The following is a 26,518-nucleotide window of genomic DNA, read 5'->3' as shown; positions in this document are numbered from 1 at the left end:
CTTCTGCTATCAGTGCTGCCCTCTTGGCTTCCTGGTTCAAGATTTAGGGAAAGGGCTAGCGTTCACTCTCTGGGCTTATCTTCCTGGTCTGAGCTGTGACTGGTTAACAGCATGTGTGCTGAGTCAGAGAAGAAAGCCACACCTGTGACTTGAACTATACAGGGAGTTCTTTGACATGGTATCAGATTAAAGTAATCTTACTGTCAGAGTTGTTGCTGCTTTTAAGTGCAAGTTCTGCTTTCCTTGTAAGTGCAAGCCAAGTCTGAAGGTCTTTCATTGCTGTGCTTCCTCTGAGCTCCTTTGTTTACTCTTTTTTTCAATCCTTGCAGGAAGTCAGAGCTAAAATAGGTGCAGCCATCGAGAGCATAATTGCCATGTGGAGAGCCTGCATTCCTGCTGTGTCTCTTGGGTGTGGATAACCTTGGTGTGTGTGCCTGTCTCCCCTTTGGCCAGGCAAGGAAAGTGACTTGCCCCTCTCCGAGAGCCAGTCTTGAGGGGTGAAGATTTTCATTCATGCCTAGAAAACACCTGCAGCCATGCTGAAGCAGATTCTTTCAGAGATGTATGTGGACCCAGAACTCCTGGCAGAGCTCAGTGAGGAGCAAAAGCAGATCTTGTTCTTCAAGATGAGGCAGGAACAGATCAGAAGATGGAAGGAAAGAGAAGCTGCTGAAACTTTGGAGGAGGCGCAAAGGAAACCTGCACTGAAGGAAGGTCAGTCACTGGTAGAGGGGAACTGAGACTGAAGAGGGGCAGGGGGGAATATCTCAAAAATGTGCTGTGTAAAAAAACACCTACATAATTTACAAAAACCAATCAATAATACTTAGGATTACTGTTCTTTGGAAATATTAAAAATGACCCAGGTAGATGGGTATTGTTACATGCGTGCACGCCACATCTCTGAGTGGTGAGCCATTCCAGAAGCTTCAGCACAACCAAGGTTTGGGCTTTCTTTGGAGGAAGAATCCCTGGTGGTTTATGGTTTCTTTGCCATAGTTGCTTTATTTACAAATGGAGGTTTGCCCTGTAGGACCTAGAATATATGAGCATGCATGTTAGCTGCCCCTTCTTCCTTGGCTTCCTTTCCAGTCTCTCCCAGATCAAATCCTAATTCTCAGTCACTACCAGAATCTGCAAGCTCAATCTAGCCTTTTTTTCTCATCATCCACTCAGAAGAGGGGTTAGGAATCAGTTTACACCTTGGCCCCTCCTCTCCAGTAGATGTACTTGAGGGTCTTGGTGGAGGCTTCTTTTCAAGGAGCCTTTTGGCCCTGAACATTTGTAAACCCTCTTTTGTAAACTGCCAACAGGAGAAATTCCAGGCAAACTGGCTAAGTGTTGCCTCACCACCTGACAGTAGTACCATGTTTGTTTTCACAACATTAAATCCCAATCTCACACCACTCTCTTCCTAACAGCTATAGCTCTTGAGAGAGAGCAGATGAGCAGGTTAGCAAAGAGATGACAAGATAAAACACATGCCAGGTTGCTGAGTCATTTTCCCATCACAAAAACATCCTCTGTCAAAATCATCATAATCATTCCTTCCTCCTTCAGTTTTTTTTCCTTTGGTGCATCAACAAAAGCACAAAAGGCACATTTCAGATCAGCATCATGCCAGCTCCCAGCTTTTGGATACATTGAACTAGTGTGGTGAAGGCCAGGCTTATGAATGCCACTTCAGCACCAGGGTTGAGAGAGAACAATTTCTCCTTGCCACCAACTTCCCCAAATACAAACATTAATAATTTCCCCTTACCTGCATCCCACTCTTTTCCCTTAGAGCCTGCAGAACCTAATCCTTCCCTAATTGAGTTCTCAGAAAAATGTCCCATATCAATAAACAGTTACATCCACAATCCCATATAGCCTGCATTTTTTTCATGGACTGCCACTTCTCTTTGTCTTGGGGCTGATTGCAGGTCTTCAGTAAGGCCAGCTGCAAGACAGGGACCCTCCAAGCAGTGATGTAGCTAAAGGAGTGCAGGGGGTAGCAATTGCCCCGGGCAACATCCTGAACATAAGAACAGCCCCACTGGATCAGGCCATAGGCCCATCTAGTCCAGCTTCCTGTATCTCACAGCGGCCCACCAAATGCCCCAGGGAGCACACCAGATAACCTCATCCTGGTGCCCTCCCTTGCATCTGACATAGCCCAACCACTTTGGTCACCACAGACCAATTTGACCTAATATTACACCTTACAAGGTATACATGCCAAAGACAAACTAGTTTGTTTGTGGGTGGTGTAAGATTTGAACTAGGGACTTTTGGTTCACAGATCACTCTCTTAGTCATCAATGTGTCAATGTTATCAGTGCTCCCTTTATTAAATGATGGCCTCTTTCAAAGACACAGTTTTTGTTTGGGAATACTTAATAAAAATGTTTTTGCCTACATATAAAAATCTCTCCCTCCCTGCCAGAACAATGTCAGGGATACCAAACAGGTCATTAGCATATTAAAGTACAGTTTGTCATAGGTAATAAAGGCAGAGATATCCTTAGAAGTCATTAATGATATAATTTGCATAATATTTAACCTGTAAGGGTGCTAAACAGAGGCGGTCCTGGAGGGGGACAAAACAGTGTCTTCAGGCTCCTGAACACCCGTGTAAAGCGGCTCCTCCCCCTCAACTTCTGAGCCAGTCATGCCTACAAAAGCAAAGTGGGGACACCTCCTCCACTTTGCTCTTGCCTTCCCAAATGGCTCAGAGCGGGAGGGGGAGGAGCTGCTTTACATGGATGTCTGGGCACCTGAAGACACTTGCTGTTTTGCCCCCTTCCAGGAACACACCCTTGTATAACACACATGGAGGAGGTCACACTATCAGAAAGTTTTCAGTTAGGGCCAACCCAAATCACAAATACAGGTTGAATATACAACAGTTTAATCAGCATCAGTATTTACTCATTTGGACCACAATCTGTCTCCGACCATATCTAAAGTGAATGCCAAATTCACAAAAGCAATCTATAATTGCTGGCATTTTCCCATCACATATTTCACAGTTAGGTAGAGGATGAGGACCTCCTTTTCCAATCTGAGAATCATGAAGGTGGCACTGGAGACAGTTGCTGCTGTTGTGGTGATCTTTCTCAAGGGCTCTCCTTTCAGGGAGTGTTTGAGAAAAGGGCTGCCTGCTTCCTCCGTTATTGTCATTGCTTCTAAAGTGGCTGGGTGAGTGTTGGGAATGGAGAAGTTTGGTTTCTAGTATGGTCAGTTTTGATTAGAACCAGCAGCAATAGCAGAGTAAGGTGAAGGGAGGTGCTTGCAAAGGGAGGGGGAATATGTGAGATGACTGGCTGCTTCACTTTGGTGAGGATGGCTGGCACAATTGTTGGGAAGGGTGCGGCTGGCTGTCATTTTGGGCATCCAATCAGCTTGGGCCATCCCGGTCATTATCTTGGGATGCTGTCTTTCTCTGAATATCTTGATCTCCCCCATCCCCATGACCAGTAAACATAGTTGAATCTGAGCCAACACATCGGACCACAAAACTGACATGATATTCAAGAGCAGGAGATTCAGAAACACAGGTGATCCCCTCTATAGCCAATCTCAAGGTGAGAGGCCTTCCAGCTAAGCCCTATGCATGGGGTCATCATGTGGTGGTGTGTTATTGACTGGAATCCAAACAATGCAACTTGTTCAACATGCTCAAGGGGGTTTTGGGTTTAATATTTGCCAAATATTTCTTAACTAGTAGTCCGTTCTTTGGATTCCAGCCAACTGCATGGCAATTTATTTATACATTTTTCTGGTCTTCTGTGTGCTGCTTTTCCACCTCCAAAAACACCCTCAAGACAGCTCAGTTTTGGTTAAAAATGCAGTTTTCTCCTTTTCCTTTTCTTCTGTCACAGTTAAAAAGCACAGCAGGCAAAGGAAGCAATGGTAAATCCTGCCTTCCTAGCTTTTCTCCTTTGTTTAGTCATTGTGTGTTGGGTATTCTTCTTGATACCTCATGGGATGTTGGGTGTGCAGCGAAGTTATCACAAGGGTATGGTGAAAACAGGGTGAACAGTTGTCTGAATGCTCTGGTACTGCCTAATTAGATTTAAAGCCTTGTTTGTCACAAATAGCATTCAGCATCTAGTATATATTTGGCGTAATAAAACTCAAATGATGATAAATAGGCTAGGTGTGCCAACTCTCCAGGATTGACCTGGAGTCTCCAGGAATCAAACTTCAATCTCCAGCTGACTACCCAAAACAATCCTGAAGATTTTAACAGCCGCTGAGAATTCTAACAGTGTTGGGGGGAGGGGAACGGATGAACAGACCAGGAATACTTTCAGTCTGAGTTGGCGACTCTGTGACAGACACATATTAAGATTGCAGCTTTTCACATGTGCTGGACCACTGAAATGTGGCTTGAATCGGGTTATAAGCTGCAGTTCCCACATCTGAGACATGAGTGTTGTGACTACTGCCTTTTATAGTGAGTGAGGGGAAACCTCAAAGGTGCACTAGAGAACTATTATCACACTTTTCAAGAGTAGCATGTCCCATTATATAGGTGGTATTGTTTAAAAAATGGTGTTCATTTTAATTTTTACAATACATTTAAAACATATTGGTTAAATAGATTATATACAATTTTATTTTTATCATGCCTTTGAAGAGTCATAGACTCAAAATTCTTTGAACTCAATAAAATGCAACTTTTTTACTTTCAGTGCACCTTTTGAGGTTCTCCTTCCTTTCCACCAAAAATACTTTATGAAAGAATTTCACTTGTTGTATTAACTCTAGGTCAAAGACAAAGTGGAAGGAGATATGTGTGTATCAGTCACACCATTGTTGTGGATTTCCTGGGTAGTTTATAAAAAGCTCCTAATTAAGCAACAGAGTGCCTCAGATGATTCTGTTGTTTCCACAGCACAGTACTGGGAGCGGTCACTTACCAGGCTACTCCATCTTCCCACACACACACGCACAAATCCTTCACCACAACATCCTGGTGTTACTCTGGTATTGACTGAATCTGAATGTTGACAAGTAGCAACCAGTGGTTGTGCTAAAATCATTTCTATATCAGTTTGTGGTGTTTTTTTTGTTTGTTCATTTAAAAGAAATGTGTGATTCACTCTTCTCATAAAGACTTGGGTTGGATTACAACTAGGTTAAAACATATAATGTCAAAACCTATAACAAACTGAAATAAAGCAGCCAAAATAAACTTAAATTCTTGAGAGATAATAAATTGACATAAGAGTCAGACCTTCAGCAGTCATCACAAAATCAGCAAAGAAACACCATCCACATCTTCAGAGGGAAGGGGTTCCACATGGAAGGCGCCATCACTAAGAAGGTCCTCTCACAAGTTTGTTGCCACCTGTTGGGCTTGTGACAGTGGCAAAATCCACAAAGCCTCCCTGAAAGATCTTATGGGACAGGCAGATTCATTTGGGACAAGGCAGTCCTTCAGATATTTTGTATCCCACTCTTTAGTTCTGAAGAATTCCCAGGACAACATACACGAAATTAAAATAGAATAAAAAAGCAATAAAACGAATCCATCTTAAAATGGAAGAGCAGTACAATTATTAACGGTTGGTTTGATTGGAAAAACCAGAAATTTCCATGAAGAAAATAGACAGCAACACAACCATAACTTGTTTTTCCTTACAAAAGATCTCATAGGCCCCATCAGATCCACCTTGATGGGCCTTTCTAGTGGGCCCATTGAGCTTCTGCATCTTCACTTCTTCTCTCTTTCATTGTCATTGTGCCCAGCTGTCATGTTCTCGTACGATAATTGCACATGCTCACACTACCACTTACTATCAGACGAGGGTAATTTTGTGGCACTTACATACACACAGTACTAGGAAAAACAGAGCTAGTTCACACTGTCAGGTCTATTGCTTAATTTCTCATGACTTCAGTTCAGTGGGTGACTCACAACTGAATGTGTGGGTTGAATCAGCTGAAAAAATGTTGTGTTTGATGTGACATGGATCCATAATGCCTCATTCATGTGTACAATTTACTGCTGATGACTCTGGCATTCTGTAATATGCCTTTGTGAACTTGCCCAAGATTTTCAGTACTGCAACCACAAGCAGTTGCAGATAAATACATATAATGGCTAAATATTGAATTGGAACAATTGGTCCGCCTAGCCTGATATTGCCTGCTCTGGCAGGAGGTCTCCACATGAGAGAGAGAGAGAGAGAGAGAGAGAGAGAGAGAGGTCTTTTCTAGCCCATTAATTGGAGATACTGTGGACTAAACACAGAATTTTCATATTAAAAGCATTTACTCTCAACACTTGCCCCCTTTCATGTGTGGAACTCTCAGGTAACTCTGAAATAGCATGCCTGGGGCAGAGCAGGCTCACTCAATGCCAGAGTCTCATAGCAAGCAGGTCCTTGATCACATCATCAACACGTCCTCCTCATGGAGCCTTTGTGAGCCATATTCTTCTTTTACAGCCCATGGAAAATCTGTGCAATGGAAACTCGGAGCAGATGGTGACATCTGGGTGTGGGTAATGGGAGAGCATGCATTGGATAAGCCGTACGAGCTGCTCTGTGCCGAAATCCTCGCCCAGACAGTGAGACAACAGTCAATGAAGGAAGCAGCAACAGTAAGGTAGGCATGGTTTTCCAAATATGGAAAACGAACAAAAAAATCTGGTTCTTCTAGTTTGGCTAGTTTTGCCTGGCAGCCAAAAGGAGTATCTTTGGGTCAAGTACTGACTAGCATAAACTGGCAATTTCCTCTTTCGGACAAATGGTTCCACGCATCCAGTTTCATTTTGTATAAACTTATACTAGTAGCTTGTGTAATCTCTAGCTCTAACTGAACTGTTCTTGGCCATTCAAAAAATACACATGGGAATAGGTGGAAAGGAATTTGAGAAAATATCTTTATTACTGTATTTTAAAAACATTCTATACTGTCCTTCAACAGTATTTCCAGGGTACTTTAACAAACAAAATAATAACAATAAAATAATATCATACAATACAAAATGCAATAATGAAATAGCAAGTTAAAATGATTTAAAAGACCTGAGAGAATATAACAATCTTTACTGGGCACTGAAAAGACAATTCATTATGTTTTAATGCTGCCTTTCCAGTTTGCTCAAGGCAGATATCGGTGCTGTGCCCATTTTCATCCTTAAAACAATTCTATGAGATAGGTGAGGCAGATCTGAATAGGAATTAGAACCTGGGTCTTCCATTCATAGTCCGTGTAGCACAGGGCATAGCTAGTCACTGCAGCATATGGCTTTCATAAGCACAAGCTAGCCTCCCTGGGGTGCCAAGTCTTTCTGGGGAGAGAATTCCACAAATGGGGCACCACAACCAAGAAGGCTTTCTCTTCAGTTGCCACCCACCGTGGTATAGAAAGCAGGGGCATCTTGAGGAAGCTCTCCAAAGAGGATTTCACAAGTAGTGTAGCAAGCAGGGGAAGAGGGCTGTTCACCTCAGGTGATGCACCTGGGGGGCGGGTGATGGATGTGCCACTCAAGCTGCAACTGTGCTGCATTTGGTGACAAATGGGCCCTCCCACCCTCCAGGCTTTGAATGGATGCAAAACTGTGGCCCACAAAAGCACTGTGGCAGCAGCACAATGAATTATATTGTCATAGCTGAACCACTTCCATGTGCTGTGCATCACTTCCAGTGAGTACAGGAGTGGTGGTGTCATGCAGCGCAGAGGAGTGACACTCACCTCAGGTGGTGCTTGTGCTGGCAACACCATTGGCTGTCATTGCACAGACAGGTGGATGGGGAAAGGAACAGGCATTCCTTCCAGAACCTGAGTCTTAAACCATGTTTAAAGGTGAGTACCAACACTTTGGACTGTACTCAGAAATGGAGTCCAGTGAAGTCCTCTAAGCTCTGGTGAGATGTGTTCCCATTCCCAGGTGACTCATCCCATGTCTAGCAGGTGTATTTTGGGCAAACAGCAGTTCCCAGCAGCCTTGAAAGGCAGCCCCACATACAAGGCATTATAGTTGTCTATCCTGACAATAAGCTGTTCTGACTTTTGGAGTCAAGGCCTGTATTGTTACTATAAAAACCCACACTGGCCTTCATGTATGTCCTGTGATGGTGGTTGGTTTTTGAAACCACTATCAATAGGTATCCTGCTCCTTACTTCTGTCTGGCAGAGCTGCCACTTTGTAGATGGGTGAACAAACACTCTAGTTGTCCCTTTTCACAGTCAGTGGCATCACTAGGGTTCACGTCACCTGGTGCGGGATGCCAGCGCATCACCCCCCATGCAGTGGGCAGGGCAACACCCCCAGGTGGTGGGCGAGGTGATGTACCATCACTCCGCCCCCACTGGTTTTTTGTCTGTACCTTTTGATAGAACAAAGATAGAACACATTCTGCATGAAATTAGGCATTGATTGATATATAACATGATGGTATTATTCCTCCAAACTGTGATTTTAGTGATTTTGGTCACTAGTGGTGTCACACACCCCCAGGGTGTCAACTTACTAACACCTTATTGTAGCAGTTCTCAAACTTTTAGCACTGGGACCCACTTTTTAGAATGACAATCTGTCCAAGACCAACCAGAAGTGATGTCATGGTGGAAGTGACATCATAAGGCAAATTAAAATAAGTATAAATAATTAAAGTAAAACAAATAATTAAATTTGCCAGCCCTGTTCCACCAAGTGAATTTCCTCTGTAGGCTGCCTGCAATAACACCCCCCCCCCCAAAAAAAAACCAGTAAGGTTTTCAGCCCTACCCAGTGCCCAGTTCAATTTAAGAACTTCTGTTTAAACCAGATCACTGTCAGGATCCACCTGACTTTGCAAGTCTCAAAAAGGTTCACCTTATCAGCTGAAGCCTCTGTTTTGATCCTTTTTAGTGGGGGGGGGGGGAGGCTGCCTTCTGGAGCACTTGTTTAGCTGCAGGTGCATAGGATCAGGACCATTCTGGTAGCCTTGCACTCTCCTTCACCTGATCTTCCACACCAGCCAAGGCACGTTTGCTTACTCACAAGTAAACGTGACAGTGAGGCTTAGTTTCAATTTCCATAGGGCTCAATACATTCATCTGCTTGGAGGGAGAGACTTCCTTCTCAGGTGTTTGTGAGGGCTGCATTCATTAGATCAGGACCATTCCGGTGTCGTTGGATTCCTCTCAGCCTGCCCTTTCTGACAGACTAAGGCAAGTTCGCCTACTCGTGAGTAAACACACAATACGGCTCACTTTCACTTTCCATAGGCCTCCATGCATTTTTTGTTCTCCAGATTTTTGGCCGTAATTTTTGATAGAAAGGTGATAATTCACTCTGGTTTTTTGCATTGCATTCCACATGAAATTCTGCATCCAATGGTATATAATATGATGGGGTTATCCCTCACCACCGTGATTTTAGCATGTCACCCCCAGTGCGTGTGTCCCCCGTGCGCGTCACCTGGTGTGGCCCGCACCCCACGCACCCTCCTAGTGACGCCACTGTTCACAGTCTTGATTTTCTGGGACCTGCATAATATGTAGTTTGGTCCTGCTTATAATCTGAATGTGGGAGAGTGTTGAGAATTAGCCTGGTGTTCTCTGTCAATGAAGAGTACCTGGCCTCCACTGGCTAATGACCCATTCATGGCCCCCTCTGAGGTGATACAGCCCTCATGCTCAGAAGCTGGACTGAACCATTTCAGTGCTATATGAAGAGGAGAAAAAAGGCGGGTTACAGAGGGCGCTGACATGCTAGTGTGGTAAGCAGCAAGGGGCGTAGTGGGAGACTGCCATCTGAAGCTCCTCTCCACCAGACAGAGAGCAAGGAGACTCTTATCAAGACTGGGCAAACCAGTGATCTGGGGGATACAGTCAGTAGGTAGTTTGGGGGCCTTTGGTATCCTTAGGGGCCATATCCCAGGTTGCACTTCAGGCTGAGGGCCTCTATGTAGCCCTGGGTCACAGGAACACCATGCAAGAGATAAGAGTGAGGTTAACCCTGCAGTGAGATGAGCATGACCCCCACCCCCATTTCTTCTGCTACCTTTTTTGTTGTTGTTGTTGAAGATTTAAACTGCCAGTCGGATGCCTTGGTTGCTTGTCCATGGTGTTTCAAAATTTCCTGGCTATGAAGCTCCCTTCTTGAGAGGAGAAGGGAAAGATGACACATGTTTTTACAGATAAGGCTGTCAAAGCATACCCGTTCATGTATCTAAGCAACTCCTACTGCAACTCACCTGCTTGCAGAAAATGAAAATGTGTGCAGCCAAAGAGTTCAAATAGTTTGAGAAACGTGTGTGTGTTACTTTCTTGCAAAATTTCTCTTCTGTTCTTGTAGAAGAAATCCAGCAGAAGCGTCCACAGAGCCTTCTGCAACGTTTTCGCTGAATTTTCCATCAGATGTGCAATGCGGGTCAGAAATACAACTAGGCAGTAAGAATACTAAAAAGTGGGATGTGCAGAAAGGTGTGAAAACAGCACCAGCTGCTGAAAATGCCAGAAGTCAAGAATGCAATCAGGTAACTTCCTAATCTTGTGTTACTGCTCAGATTTTAGGACAAAAACTCTGATGAAATTCAGCGTGCATGACTGAATGGGATGGTGCCTTTATGAATCGCAGCTAGAGGTCAAACTTCACATTAGTGGGGAATTCATGTTCAGACCACCTGACTTTTTAAAGCAGTTGCAGAGCACTTTTAACTAGATGAGTTATGTGGTGCTAAGGAGGAAATGGGTTAACTCTTTCACTCTGTGTCATTTTTCAATTTAAAATTCCCCTCCACCCTGACACTGCTAAATAGACATGGTAGGGAAGCAGGCAGATACAATACAGGAATGGGTTTGTTTATTTTTTAAATAAAAATAAAAAAGGCTGCGGGAAGACAAATTGAAGCAGGGAAAGAGGGAAGGTGAAAATGGTTAACCCCCATCCCAACTTCACAGCTCCAGAGGTTTCTGGAGAGTGGAAAAGGGAAGGGAGACTTTTAACCCCACAGTGCATGACCTGTTTACCCTAATTTCCACTTTCAGGATACTATATTGGTTTTGGCTTTAATTAAAAGAAAAAATCAAAACTAGAAAAATGTTGGTGCTTGAGTGGTATAGTGGAAAGCACCCCGTGTCTACCAAACAATGAAAATAGAACAGATTTTGAAAAGGGTTTGACATTTTTTTCCCCAAGGAATGAGGGTTATTGTCATTGTCAGTGTCATTGATCATCAATGACATTGCAGGTGCCAGAAGCAAGTAGGTGCCCGTGACACTCATATTCTCATCCCATTTAGCTTTCCTACTTGCTAGCTGGTAGTCTGATAACTGGTCCTCTCCCCCCCCCCCCAAATTAATAATAGGAAGTGATAACTCTGTATGGATCCTTCTGTGAATGAGGCTATGTATTGTGCACATAATTTGAATTGGGAGTCCCAGTGATGTCATTAGGGACTCACCCAATGTCAGAGGCCAGCATGTCACCCCCATGATGAACCTTCTCCCACGCAGTGGGTGGGGCAACAACCTTGGTGATGTACCATCACCCCACCCCTGCTGGCTTTTTCACTATACCTTTTGATAGAACACAGATATTTCAATGTGGTTTGTTTCATTGCCTTATGCATAAAATTACACATTGATTGATATATAACTTGATGGTATTATTCCTACAAACCACAATTTTAGCAGTTTTGGTCACCCCCTCCTTTGCACATCACCTGGTGTGACCCACACACCCTTATTGACACCACTGGGAAGTCCACTGTGGATCTGTATTCACTACTGTTTGGACAGATTTATACACTTGTAAACAGAATTTTACCCAGGAGCAGCTGGCGATGATCATTTACAGCAGGGGTCTCCAAACTTTTTGGCCAGAGGGCCACATCCAATATCTGGCGTGGTGTTGAGGGCCGGAAAAAAAATTTAAATATAAAATTTAAATAAATAAATTAGAGTTGGAACTTAGATGAGTGAATAAATGAATGAATGGGCTCATTCACTTAACCTCTCTGGCCCTCAGAACACCCTCCAGACACAATTAGAGCACAGTTCTGGTCATGTTCAGTTGAGTGGGTCAGAGGCTTTCAGGGGAAAAGAGGCTCACTGCAGGCCAGATAGAGGCTTGTCGTGGGCCACATCTGGCCCCCGGGCCGGGGTTTGGAGACCCCTAATTTGCAGTATCTGACTATGCAGAGAGCAGATTGGCTGGCCTTGGTGGCAATCACAAAGCCACTTTCCCTACTTGCTCAGCATTAAAAACAGTCTCAAACACAATTGTATTTTTCTTCCTATGTGCCAAATAAATAGGACAAGATAGCTGGATGCCTGAAAATTTAAAACATGTTTTAAAGCAGACTGCCCAAAAAATGGGTTGTAAGGCAGGTATATGTAGAGGAAGTCATATGCAGAGGAAGTCATAGCAGAAAAACCTGTACTGGCATTTGAAGTAAAGGTGCACCTCTGCATGCAACCTGATTCCAGCTTTATCTGAAAAACATTGCCTCAGTCTTTCAAAATCACAGTATGCAGTATGTACTTAGCAAGAGAAAACCCTCATTTTCAAAGACTCTCGTTTTCTCTCCAACTATGAGGACTGGAAACTTCAAAAAACACCACAATGAAATAACTACATATCATTTCCAGTTTGTAGGTTTTGTTCTATAACGTCATGCTGATGCCTAGAGCATATAGATAGGCACAGATCCTGTTTTGCAAGTGTTCTATTTGTTTTTTCTTTTGTTTCATCAGTAATGCAACTGAGATTAAAAATAAATACATGGATTGACCGTTGTTAGTTTTGCTTTGGAACAAAGTTAAGAGTTTATTTCCCCTAAGGCTCTTGCTTAAATCTCTGAGCAGACCAGTCTTTGTGTTAATAATTAGTGTAAAGGAATGTTTGTTAGTAGATGGTCACAAGATCTGCCTGCCAATGCCTTAGTAGGCACAGGAGTGGAAGTATTACTCAAGTGGTGTCAGAGATACTTAAATTAGAATTTGGAGGTCACTGTGTATTTGTAGAGAGATAAGCCTTGGTGTGAATGTACCTCAAGAGTAAGATGTGTATGAACTTGTGCAGGTTCATTAAATGAGATTCTATAATGGATGCATGCAGCGTCTTCCTGATCTTGGTTATGGGGAAGTCCCACTTTCCAGTTTAGAAATTGCACTCCACGGCTTTTCCTCTGGAACCTAGTTCTTACACACAAGCAGTTGTGAACAGGTGCAGCTCATTTGGGATCTTTCTTTTTCTTTATGAAACTGAAAATTAAAGGAAGAGGCCTGAAACATTTCCTGAAGGGGACAGACCCCTCCCACTCTGGTTGTGGACGTTGCCATTTCTACTGTTTGCTTAGTGGAGCTTGTGTTTAGTATTTACAATGTGATCAACAGTCAATGTGTAATTTATGTCATTCTGATCTTGCTAAACTGGCAATGCTTGTCTTTTCAGATGTCAGAATGTATTTACTGGTTGTTTTTTTCCTACCCCTTCTTTAAGGAACTCGAGGTACCTGGTATCATGCCTGTCTCCAAATTTCACAACAGCTTAGTGCAGCCATTTTCAACCACTTTGCCATGGCGCATTGGTGTGCTGTGAAGAGTCCCCAGGGTGTGCTGTGGGAGAGGGTAATTTATTAATAGGGCCACTGGGCAAGTGAGCCCCCCATTGGCAGCTCAGTGTACCCTGTCAGTTGTCAAAACACTGATGGTGTGCTTTGACCATTTTAGTGCCTTGCCAGTGTGATTATTGGTTCAAGATCGCCCAGTGAATTTACCGCTGAGTAGGGATTTGAATCCAGATCTCCACAGTCTCCACACTCTATCCACTCTTTGCTGCCACACTAGAGCAAAATGCACACACTCTACTTTGGGTCCTTGGGTCTGTGGTCTGAATATACATCACATTCAAATGGTGGGTGCTCTCTTCATGCATATGAGTCAGAATGCAGTAGATGCGTTGTACATGATTGAAAGGATTGACACCTGACGATCTCATGTTTCTATTTGGTTAAATTTCAGCTTTCTGTGAAGAAGTCAAGAGGGGTAGAGCAAATGTTGGCAGATTCTATCAATCAATCAAGGAAGCCTGGCTTTCATCAGGTAAGGAATTTGTTGCAGGGTTCTGGACATATATTCTGGACTTCTGTAGGCTTAACTCATGTTTCTGAATCAAAATGCTGATTTGACAAAATTCCTAACTATCTGGGATCCTGCATATGTCATAGATTGCTTTATAAGATTGTTGTGTAATGCAGGGGTGAGTGAGAGAACAGAGCCATAACCAGGGCTGGGAGCAGCTGGGGGATGACAACCTGGTCCCTTCAGAGATCTTTAAGGTTTCTTCCCTAAAATTCTTTTCTAACGTTTTAGCTTTCATTAAAAAAACAACACGAGATTCCAAACAAACTCAGGCTGTATGCAGCTAGTAGTATGCAGCAACAAACAGGCCCCAGATGAGAATGTGAATCTCTCATATTCCACAAAGACCGCAGCATCTTTATAGTAAAGGCTTTCATCTAAATGCTGGTGTTGTAAGGGCCCAATTCTATCCAGTTTTCCAGTGCCGGTGCAGCTGTTCCAATGGGATGTACACTGCATCCTGTGGTGGAGAGGCAGTCACAGAGACCTCCTCAAGCTATGGGAACATTTGTTCCCTTATTTTGGGGCCACATTGCAGCTGCAGTGGTGCTGGAAAGTTGCATAGGATTGGGCCCTCTTACACATATGTGCTAATCTTGTGAAATACGGTCTTATCAATTTTGAAAGTTTCATCTCTCATCATTCCAAATCCTCCATACTGGGAGACTTTATATATTTCCAATCTGCCTCACTCCAGGAGCTATCAGCAAGCAAAAAGTGTTCTTAAACAATGACAATAATAAACTCAAAATAATAATAATGGTTGAATACATATCTATTATGTATTATGTCTCATTTGCTGAACCTTTGGTATGAACATACAGCTCAGTTAAGAGCATTTTCTAGCAATTTTTGCATTCCTATTTTATCGGGCTGGACAGAGCAGCTGTATTTATATAGTTTCTGTAGTAGCATGTCTGTCAGTCTCTGCCCCAGAGGGCCAATTAGTCATAGGACAAATTTTAATCTGATTACAGTTTTAGTCAAATCATCTGCTGATAACAGCATTTAAATTTTGTGTTCTTTAACAAATAAGATGCTAAATTTTAATTCCAAGTGTGAGTGATTAGCGAAGAGGAAGCTGATTGTTGCACAAACAACTAAACAAAATGACTCACTTTGTGTATGCTCAACAGAGGAAAGAAGTGGTATTGAGGACAACCACAAATGAGAGCAGACCTCAAGGAGAAACAGTCCCAGATCACAACACTGACTCAATGCAGAAATTGGAGAAGGAAGATTCTGAGTGGCTGGAGACTTGTAAGGCACTCTGATGTTAGACTATTAATCTGGGTGTGACTCTGAGGTTGAATTTAGGTCATGCTTTTGCATGGTGAAACATTGCCAGAAGCTGAGGCTCATCCATCAATTTCATCATAAGATCTCCAAATGTGTCCCTCTGTGGTGTTTACCATATGGAATCCTGTATTGGAAAATCTTTGGGAGAGTGCCTTAGCTCAGTGGAAGAGGACATATTTTGCATGCAGTCAGGTTCTGGGTTCCAGTTTATGGCCATTTCTAGTTTATAAGGCTCTTATAAGGGCAGTATGGATAGGAAACACCTATGCTCAAGGCCCTGGAAGGCCATTGTCAATCAGAGCAGACTGTGCTGGAATAGGTACAGGTGGGACCTTGGTATACTTTAATTTGCTATCCACTGGTTTGACTTACCACTGATACCAAAGTCCACCTTTAAATGCTTTATATCATGGAAAAAGAGCACCAAAATCCAATTTTCTATCTTCACTCTGTTAAATAATTATAACTTCATTCCATTATTCACCCCATCTAGTGACTGAACGCAGTATTGTGTCTATACCAATGCATTCTGGGGTGACAATGGAGGGGAAAGACAACTGGAATTGGGTCTTTAAAGCTATTTTTCCACTGATTTGATATCCACTAATTTTTTTTTAATCCACTGGGGCTTCTGGAATGGAATCTTAATGGATAACAAGGCATGACCTGTATACCTCTATCTTTTCCCCAGTAGTGAATGCAAGCAGTTTTGGGGAAAGGGTTGAGAAATCTCTTTTCTCCTACTAAAGATTCGATGTAATCTGCTTCAAATTGCAGTTTCAATAGTTGTATTGTATAAAAAGTCTGAAAAAAAATATGTGGTCCTACACATAATGTGCAGCTCTTCCCAGGGATGGAAATTTGGCACTGTGGCGAGACTCGAGTCCCAAGTTTCCGCCCCCTGCAACTCAACTTGTGCGTGAATCCTAGCAGGTGCCCTTTGCTGATTTGCCCCCTGAAATTTCCTAGTCATTTTGACTCAAGTTAGTGTCTTTGGGTCAGGCAAGCCAGGGCACAGACCAAAAGGGAGTGGAAGGCTCCCGAGCTAGGCAAGGCGGGAGGGAGTGGGGCAGTTAGCAGGAGAGGACTGAAGTGGCAAGTGGGAAAAGGGTTGTGCAGCAGCAGCAGCTAGGAGGTTTATGTTAAGAGTATGACCCAATCCTTTTTTAGCTCTACTCAGAAATAGTTCCATTGCCTGTCATTCAGTGAGGCAACTTCTTCCTCCCAGGTAACAATGAGGAATAGCTGGAGCCATGAGGAACTGCTTCCTGGCTTCCCTGCCTCCTTTTTCCCCCTCCAGACAATCCTAAGACAAGAACCCCCTTGGGCTCCTTATGCCCTCCCTTGTCCAGAGGAAAACTACCCATCCTTCATCCAATGATTATTGGTTCCTTCAGAGATGGACAAGGGCACTGTCTCCTGCCCCTCTCCCCCACCTCCTGCTTGATGCAAACCATTAACGCTTCCCTGCCTCCTGGCTGGAACGTTCCTGCTGCTGCTCACCTGGTCTGAATTATGGCCCCATGAGGTGTTTCACATGCTGAAAAAAGTAAGCAAGCACACCCAGGCACAGATAGACTCGACTCTGCACACCTGGGGACTCATTTTCAAGTTAGTGGCTCAAACTTAAGTTAGTGCCCAAGTCAGTAACATGCCTGACTTGAGTGTACGTGAGTCAGCAAAAAACACATGCTTTTGCGACATGGACTTGAGTCACCTGACTCAAGTTCCCATCCCTGGTTCTTTCCAAAATTGCTCCTTAATCCATAAACAAGTGAAACTGGATTTCAGTCTATTTAGAGATGGCTGAAGTCAGCTAAATGTAAATACAGTACTTCAGTTTAACTTGTTTGTGGAGTATAGTTCAGCTAATCCTTTACTGGCAAAGAGAAGATGAAATTAATTTTCCTGTTCCTCCTTTCTTTTGTTTGCAAATTAGCCATACAAAGCCCAGAGACTTTTATTTATGAAAGCTAACTCTAACATGGTGTAGACTCTTCATTCACTGTTCCTGTCACTAACCTATATGTGACGAAAGGAATAAAAGGCTAGACTGAATTTCATCTTGATCAGAAACTGCTGGTATGTTACAGGTTTGGGATTTTTTTTTTCTCCACCTTCGCCTCTCCTCCTCTTGATGCCTTTGTTTTGTTTGTCTTCTCCCCTTCTCCAGACTGTTGATTTTTCTGTGTGCATTTCCTGTGTTTTGGGAAATTCCTTAGCAAGGTTACCTTGGGCTGACTGGAGACGGGCAATACTGTTCTAAGAGAGTTTTGGTGGGCCTCTGTGAGATACAGGAAGCTGGACTAGATGGGCCTATGGCCTGATCCAGTGGGGCTGTTCTTAAGTTCTTATGTTCTTAGAGTTAAATGTTTGAAACAGGTTTGCTGTGTACATTGCTGTGTACAGGTTAAGACTAATTATTCGCGTGGGTTCTGTTCCAAGCACTCAGGTGGATGGCAAAAAATGTACTATAGCAAATCAATTTAAAAAACAAAGTCTCTTTGCTCCAGTGATTTAAAAACAGCCTTGATGACCTTTGTGATGTAAGATAAGAGTCATTAACAAGACAATCCATCAAACAGTCTTCTTTCATGTGCTCAGGGGAAAGGAAGGGGTCCACTGGGGAGAGAAGGATTGATGGATTGTCAGCCAGCTGCGCTCTCTCTCTCTCTCTCTCTCTCTCTCTCTCTCTCTCATATTAAGGAGGCTATTGTTAAAAGACTGTTCAGTTTTTTAAACTGATTTTAAAGGGGTGCATTTCCCCCTTCTCCAGAGATCAGCACATTCCTTCTCATTTGCAGGGGCCATTTGTGTTGAGTCAAATCTGTGTATAAAAAATCCGTGTATAAATAGGCTGGACCTGTACATGCATTTCTTTTGTGACACCAACACCTCTGATCCAACTCATTTTACAGGGTTTTGAAACAAAAGCAAGCACACCATCAGTGGCAATCCATTTTTCAGAACCCCTTGACTATTTGAAAAAGCTATTGTCTGCCTCCAGTGTTATAGACAGTTATGTTTCCATTCCTTGGAAAGCTTCTCATTTGTTACCATGCTTGTACAGATATGTATGCCTACATGTGTTGGTACCTAAATTGTGTGTCGAGGGCAGGGAACCAATTTAAATTACGTTATCATATGCACATCCTAAATGTAGTGGCACACCAGGTTTGGAGTAACCCCCATTAACTTTATTTATTTAAATATATATACAGGTCACCCAACAAATCAGTAACCAACCAAAAAAACATTGCCAACTTGATGACACTCACACAACTGAATAAGCATTCTAGCATAGGCTCCAAAACATGGAAATTAGAGTTGAATCATGCTTATTGATTTCCTGCTGTGTCATAACAACACCTCATTGGCTCTCAGAACAATCAGTCTTGTTGGTCAGTTTTGAGTTAATCCACTTTTTGTTACATAAGGCACTTTTTCTGGTTATTTGGCTATAACTTTTGATAGAATATGGATGCTTCAACACAGTTTGTTTCATTGAATTCTACATTAAATTACCCATTGAATGATGTATAGCATGATAGTATTATTCAAAAATACCTTCACAGTTTTGGCCAGTAGTGGTGTTACTCCCCCTGAGGGTGTCACCCAGTGTAGTCTGCATCCCCTGCACTGCCCTAGTGATACCACTGGCCCAACCCACAGCCACAAGGTCACTTGCAACCTACGAGTCCTTTTTTGCCTGCCCTTTGCAATTGGTTGTTATTAGCTGCAAGGCATTCTGGGGCACTGGAATGTTATTGCCATTCAGCGTCATGCCGGTTGGTTGAAGGGTGTAATGGTGGATCAGTCAGCAACTGATTCCATTTGACTGCTTGACTGCTCTAAGTTTTCATTCCCAGCCTGTCTGATTCATTGCTTTTCTGTTATTGTTAAAGCCTGAGAATGGTGGCTGGCTTACAGTGCAGCCGGATCTGGACAATTCTGAACAGGCCCTTTGCTACTCAGATTAAACCTACAATAAGAGGATCTCTGCAACAATATTTATTTATTTATTTATTGGATTTGTATTCCGCCTTTCTCCCCGAGGGGCACCCAATACCCTCTTCTTTCTAAAGCAGGGACGGAAGGAGCAGCATATCTCCAACTGGAGTTGAGTACCTAGAAGGAGACTCTCTGCTCCTTCTGTCCCTGCTTTAGATAGTGACTACTGTGAGAAACAGGATGCTGAACTAGATGGGCCTTTGACCTGATCCAGCAGGACTTTTCTTATGGTTTTCTCCCTTTGTGATGAAATGTCGGAACCAGCAGAGATGTTTCTTGGCTCTCAAACAAGAGCTAGTTAACCACTTTCATTTTCTCTTTCAGTGCAGCGGTCAAAAGTAGCAGATGAAAGGCGGCGCTCCCTTGCCAGACATGCACGGGATGACTACAAGAGGTTGTCATTGCAAGGCGCCCACAAGGGGAAAGTAGCAGAAGCTTCCAAGGCCTCTAAAACAAGAGGACACAGACAGCTGGTCCCTCCTCCTTTGCCACCAAAGCCCAAGAACCTTACTGCTGGCATAGCCAATGGGCAAGCAGATAGGTTAGTACTCCTGAAGGCTTTCCCTTAGAGGTGAAGAGAGAAGGGGATGTGTATACACGCACACAGGGCACATATGTTCCTTGTTGGTTAAATTTGATTCAATACCAGGCTTTAGAGAAGAAGTTGAACTCCTTCCTGGTGTACCGGCATCTCATGCTTCCATTTCATGTTTTTCCTATAAGATACAGTGAAGCCAGTAGTTTAGATAGTTATGGAAAAAATTAGCCCAAATTCACAGAGGTTGTCTTATCAACAGCTATTGGCTATGAAAGCTGAATAGAACCTCCATGTACAGAGAGGTAGTATAGTTAAGAATGCCAGATGGTGGGAAGAATCAGGGCATGAAAACTGTTGCCCTAATGCCCTGCTTGTGCACTGCCAGAGATCTTTGGATGGTCAATGCTAGAAACAGAATGGGGAATAATGGTAAATGGACCCCTTAATCTGCTCCAGCAGGACAATACTTCATATAGTTATAGAGGTGATACTTGCTATCATTGGGATTTGGCAATCTTCCGTGGCATTTATGCACTCTCTCATTCTCACATGCCCACTGGGCTGAGCCTACTAGTATACTTGGGCCAGTGGTATTCAGAATTGGCACAGCTGGTATCCTGAAGGCATCTTGCCTATCGGTGTACTTATTTTACTTGCAAAGCATGGAGACTGAAGGTGGAAGCTGGTCTCTAGGAGCACCTTAGCACAAACTGAGTGAACCCTCATGGTCAACCTGCTTGGAATAAAGGGGTGCATTTATTCTTTTGCATCATTCTGGGCTGTCTGTCTATATGAGTAACTAAGCTGTTGGGATGGGTGTGGGTGGGTTATGTCTTTATTTCTCCAAGTTCTGTACTAGCTTCTTCCCAAAAGTAGACTGAGCAATAAAGCGTAGTACTGTTTCTGGGGTTGGAAGGTTAAAGATAATTTCTCATTTGTATGTCTTGTATGAGTTGTAGGCATGAGCTTTGCAAAGCAAACAGTACTTTGACAAAATGAACTTTCAGGGTAAGCAGCCTTCACCTGCCCTACACATTGACAGAATGGGATAATTCTAGGATGCCTGGGGACCTCTTTTCCCAAGTCAAGTAGCAGCCACAGGGTGGGGGAGGATCTGTATGGCAATCGGTATGGCAAAGCAGAGAAAGCTCCCCTTTCCCATTGTGTGGTCCCAGTCTGGATCAAGATCACATATGGCTGCTATTTACAACTGAAAATCAAATATCATGCAACAGGTATGTTGTTTAATTTGGCCCTTTTGGTCCTAGAATTTGGTGTTACTGGGACAGAGTTAAATCGGAATGAGTGCAATCCCACACAGGGACTTACATTGAGATTTAAAACTTGGTTATTGGGATATTATCAGAGGCAGTCCTAGGCTTTTATCTGCCACTTTGCTGCCTCCCCCCACAATCACTTCTGGAACTGAGCCAGGAGTTGAAACCTTTCCCAGCATGATTCGCGCCACTCTGGGCCACCCCCTTCATCTTCTCTGGCTCTGGGCTGCCAGCTTCTTTCTCTTTAAAAAAAGAAAAGAAAAAAAAGATAAAAACCAGGCGGCGGGGTGGGACAAAGCTGATAGTACTGTCCCCACAGCCGTGTGGCTCCCAGGGTATTTGCCCCTCTTGCCCTCCCAGGCATGCCACTGGATATTATTTAAGCAGTTTGAGCTTTGACTGAGTTGAGAAGGCCACAAAATGAGGGGAATGGCTGAGAAACAGGTACTGAAGCACTGGAAGAGTGATGCATATGGTGGATCCCCTTTACTTTTGGAATTCATGACTCAGCTCAAAAGAAATTATAAGATATGGATCAGCATGGACTGGTTTGAAATTATCCAGACCTACTTGCTAGGGTGAGACAAATAGCATACAACAGATTATATGAAGGAGCAAGCAACTACATAGGGAAAGAAGTCTAGTACATGTATAGGGTGGGGGGGTTAATTGCTACATGTTGCAGATGTGTGTTACAAATGATGGAAGCTGATACTGGTAAAAGAAAGAAATTAATATCAATTTTAACAGGGCATAAAGGCATTTATTACAATTTTAAAAAATATATTTGGGGGGACATATGGGGCTAGAAATAAGCATTATGTGAATGGACACATTTTATTCTAACCAACTAGTGCAAGGGTTCCCAAACTTCGCAGCATCATGACCTACCTTGTCCTCTAGGGTCAATCATGACGCTCCTGGTGGTGCTGGAGGCCTCTCCTGGCCTGGTGACCCACTTACGGGCCTCTGTTGGCCTCGGAATAGCTCTCTGAAGCCTCTGTAAGCCGCTTCCATGTTTTGGAAGCAAACTGACTTACAGAGGCCTCTGAAGGCCTTTCTGAGGCCCACAGAGGCCCGTAGAGTGTGACCCTGGGCTGGGAAGGCCTCCAGAGGCTTCAGTAAGTAATGGGGCTTCTGGAATGGCACTTATTTGGAGACAAACCAGTGCAAAGGTGGGCAAGATGGTCCAGATTGCGACCCACACTTTGGGAAGCACTGAACAAGTGTATGTTTCACGCAGGCTGCCCAAGCAGTATTACACAGCCACTCCGTGTATTAGCTCTGCATTAGGGCAAGTTTAAAAAATGGTAAACTACGCATTCTTTTGCCATGACAGAAAACGGGCAGTGCAAAGGTCTGTCTCCAGTTCTACTCAGGAAAGCATCATCAGATGGTTTAAGGAAGAGCAGCTTCATCTCCGAGCTGGCTTTGAGAAATCGACAGATGCAATAGCACCTTGGTTCCATGGTGAGTACACTGGCTTCTTGCCTGTAGATTTACTACAAGATGGGACATCCTGATATAACTCCTGCCCCCCTCCCACACTCTCTCTCTGTCATGCATCATTAACATTGTGCTTCCCTTTCTTCCCCTCTCTGTGGTGGTTATCTTTACCTCTATGGTCTCTCCTGTCAAAATGTTGACTGTAAGCACCTTGAGGCAGGGAGCTTTTGCCAGTGCTACTCTGAAGATTACATTTGCCAATAATAACCTGTAAAAAAAAACCCCATGTATGTTGACAATGCAGTATAAATCAGCAATCCACAATGACCTTTGTGAACCATACACACTGCAAAGCAGCGAGTATACTGGAGTCATTTTCATGCAATCATTGGCACAGGAAGGCAGTTATTTTTTTCTCCCCTAAGATTCTTGAAGTAGAATATTGTTTTATGGTGAACTAAGGAAAGTCCTCCTGATGTGGTCCTTGTTCTGTCCAACATCATCACCACCATTAGAAATTAGAGTGAGGTGCTGTCACTCTGGTTCTTAGACTCAGCTGGGCAGCAACAAGATATTACCTGGACATTTTTATTCTGTACAGCACAAAATGATATTTACAAACATGATTTTGACATGAAGTTCTGATACCCGGATTTACTGGTTTTTGCTGAGACCACAAAAGGGTATTTAAATGGCAAGGTGCAGGTGCCATTTAAGCTGCATTTAAGAGTAGGAAAAGTGATTTAACAGCCCAATCCTAACCAACTTTCCAATGCTGATGCAGTTCAAGGTAAGGGAACATTTGTTCCCTTACCATGGGAAGACCTCTGTGACTGCCCCCAACCACTGCAGGATGCAGAGCATGCACCATTGGCATGGCTGCATTGGTGCTGGAAAGTTGGTTGGGTTTGGTCCATTAATAGAGGATGGGATTTTGGAGCAATGAGACTATTGGAAAGGTTGAGGGCTGGCCTGCTTTCAAGAGGACTTAAAAGAATGTTTTTCATAGAAGAAGCCAGCAAATAGTATTCACTTATTTAGCTCTTGCCTTTGATTTTGGAACAGGTCTTATAACCACTAAGAAAGCAGAAGAACTACTAACAGGTTCAGTACCTGGGAGCTTTCTGATCCGTGTCAGTGAAAAGATCAAGGGCTACGTCCTCTCATACTCATCGGCAGAGGGCTGCAAACACTTCCTGATAGATGCTTCTGGGGACTCCTATAGCTTCCTCGGTGTGGATCAGCTACAACATTCAATGTTGGCTGATCTGGTGGATTACCACAAGGTGGGCCTCTCTTCCTGCTTATATTTTTGCATTTCATTCTGTGACTGTTCTAAAGATTTCTTGTGTGCAGAAAGTCCCTGCTACAGGGTTTGATGCAAAGGAAAGGTGACCTACAGGAAATGTCAGAATGAAAGAATGAAGACAGGTAACATTTTAAAGCAACTGGGACAATCTGAAAGCTTCCTCATTGGTTTCAATACTTTCTGAAAGTAAGTAAAGTACTGAAAAGAAAGAATGTACTTTCTTTTGTCCCAGGGTGTGTTCAAACAAATCTGTTCTGCCAGTTAGCCATGTGGCCAGTTTTAACTGGGAACAGCAAGCCAGCTGTGGAGGATGCCTATTGACACGTGCTCATGTTGTCTTGGACACTCATGCCATAATTTATTTTATTTGTTCTTAATTTGGGGGTTTATATTTTGCCTTGTGTTGCACATGCCTCAAGGTGTTTTTTTAAATTTAAATTTAATTTTTTTTTTTAATTGCTATTCATGTTTTAGCTTGGAAGCCAGCTTACTTTTGAACTTTTTATTTTGTTGAGTTTTAGATCTCTTGGAATACAGGATGAATTGTCTGCAATTCTTTTTTTATTTATTAGGATGAACCAATCACATCTTTGGGCAAGGAGCGTCTCCGTTACCCCTGTGGTCAACAAGACCTGGAACCTGATTATCTTGAACTTTTTGAGTGAGACCTGAAATTTCCATTGGGAGATACTGTTCTCTTAAATGGATAGATGTGGTGCCTATGACAGAAGCAGATTTGAACATAAGAAGAGCCCCACTGGATTAGGCCAAAGGCCCATCTAGTCCAGCTTCCTGTATCTCACAGTGGCCCATCAGATGCCTCAGGGGGCACACGAGACAACAAGATGCTTGCAACCCGTTGCCACTCTTGGTTACGATAGCCTTGCAAAGTTATGGTGCAATTATATTCAATAATCAAGGAGTGCTGATAGTGCTTATATATGCTACCTGTTACCAGCCTGTGGCTCTAGAAACACCGACAAGATACAAATGAACTGGAAGTAAAATCAGAACTGATTAAGACAATGGTATTGAACTCTCAATAGACACATCTTTGTTCAGGCTGAATCCTGCCCTCTGTAAAATGAGGCAACGCGAAACATTTCCAATGTATAATTCATGTTATTTCCTGTAAACATTTGAAAGGTTTGTTTGAAATATTTGAATGGATTGTTTTGGTAAAAGCCACAGATACGATACTCGTATCTCATACAAAAGGAAGCAGATCCTACAAGATGGTGACCCTTTTCTGCTCTCTGCTTCCATCTTCCAGTGGGGAATGAGGGTAAGCAGTACCTTACAATGCTGAGACTATCATTTGTGGGATCAAATTCTCCCTATGAAAATATAGAACACGTTAATTGTCTAAATCCCACTTGAATTGTACTTTAGTTCATCATGTTCCCAACTCAGAGAGGAAATAATCTCAGCTGAATCAAGGAGAAAAGCTATTTGCCAAAATATAGACAGAGAGATGAAAAATTTTGTCCAAAACCATTTGCATTTGTATGCTAGTTATGTCTTTTAAATGGAGCAGAGTGTTCTCTCCAGTGTGTGAAGCCTAGGTAAAGTAGATATGGAGGATAGACTGTTTCCCATGCAGCAAATCCCCCCTCTCCACGTCGCTGAAATGGTCCAATGGAAAGGCAGAAACCAATACGGTTGGTTCCAGCGGCGTCGCAGGAGTTGCCAGAACGTGACTGTGTTCAGCCATGAACTGCCTCAGGGACTCTGGCTCCAGATTTTGCCTCGAGGTTGACTCCTGAAGCCTTTTCCATAACTGGATGTCGCCACAAGGCAGTAGAGGTTTGGGATCAGAGTTTTCCTTCTCTCAGATGAGCTGCCTTCCCAAGCTAACGAGTCCCATCTACCCAGTGGCTGTTTAGTCGCCTCTTCCGACAAGTACAGCCAAACTGAGGGCCTATTCTTATCCCCAGCACCCAGGGGTTATTCATCAGTATTATAGTTTGTACATCAGGGTATAACAGGATAATATACCTATATTTTCATTTGTGTCTGTGTTTAACTGATGTACCATTTTACTGTTTGGAGTTGAGCTGATACATGCTCAAAAGAACTAGAAACTTGCTTCCTCAAAAAAAGGGTGGGAAAATAAAAGCAGAAGTTCTCAGGAAACTGAATTCTGTACCCAATCACATTTTACACTGTTCTGGAATCATGACATAGTGCAGCTCTGGGTATAGGTTACCTATCAGATCTTTTCTCCTGATGGTTGTCCAAACCTGGGAAGTCCACCAACCCAGACTGAGCAAAAGCTAGACCAGCCTATTGTACATTTATACATACACTGTAAGGTCCACCCCCCCACACACACAACTTGTATGACTGGGAACAGTCCGCTCCCAACTCTGTCTACATTCATGCGATTTCAGGGGAGGGGAAGGTTCACTGAGGGGATATTGCAGGATCAAAAAGTTTAAGAAAACATTTAAGGTTCTACAAACTCATTTATACACGAGCATGCACAGAAATGGTCAGAGGCACAGGTGGAAGTATTTCTGTTTCACACACATACTTCTCTCTCATATGCACTCTCTTTCA

General features: G+C 43.2%; 1 protein-coding gene across 1 annotated transcript; it reads left to right on the top strand.

Moving 5' to 3' along the window:
* Positions 1-504: 504 nt before the first annotated feature.
* Positions 505-24,697, top strand: SH2D4A (SH2 domain containing 4A). The gene is made up of 9 exons (XM_066629207.1): positions 505-714; positions 6,444-6,603; positions 10,286-10,466; positions 13,957-14,037; positions 15,213-15,336; positions 19,711-19,927; positions 22,541-22,671; positions 23,713-23,933; positions 24,529-24,697. The coding sequence occupies exons 1-9, from the start codon at positions 537-539 to the stop codon at positions 24,619-24,621; spliced, it is 1,386 nt and encodes a 461-aa protein (XP_066485304.1). The 5' UTR covers positions 505-536; the 3' UTR covers positions 24,622-24,697.
* The last annotated feature ends 1,821 nt before the right edge of the window (positions 24,698-26,518 follow it).

This window comes from Tiliqua scincoides, chromosome 5 (genome assembly GCF_035046505.1).
Source record: "Tiliqua scincoides isolate rTilSci1 chromosome 5, rTilSci1.hap2, whole genome shotgun sequence".
Lineage (NCBI taxonomy): Eukaryota > Metazoa > Chordata > Lepidosauria > Squamata > Scincidae > Tiliqua > Tiliqua scincoides.
Note: the sequence above shows the minus strand (reverse complement) of the source record. Positions and strands in the feature narration are given on the sequence as shown.

Bases quoted from the DNA above. Each gene is read 5' to 3' on its own strand.
- SH2D4A (XM_066629207.1), top strand. From the start codon at position 537: ATGCTGAAGCAGATTCTTTCAGAGATGTATGTGGACCCAGAACTCCTG. The intron at 715-6,443 runs GTCAGTCACTGG...CTTCTTTTACAG, and splicing joins GAAACCTGCACTGAAGGAAG to CCCATGGAAAATCTGTGCAA. The intron at 22,672-23,712 runs GTGAGTACACTG...ATTTTGGAACAG, and splicing joins AATAGCACCTTGGTTCCATG to GTCTTATAACCACTAAGAAA.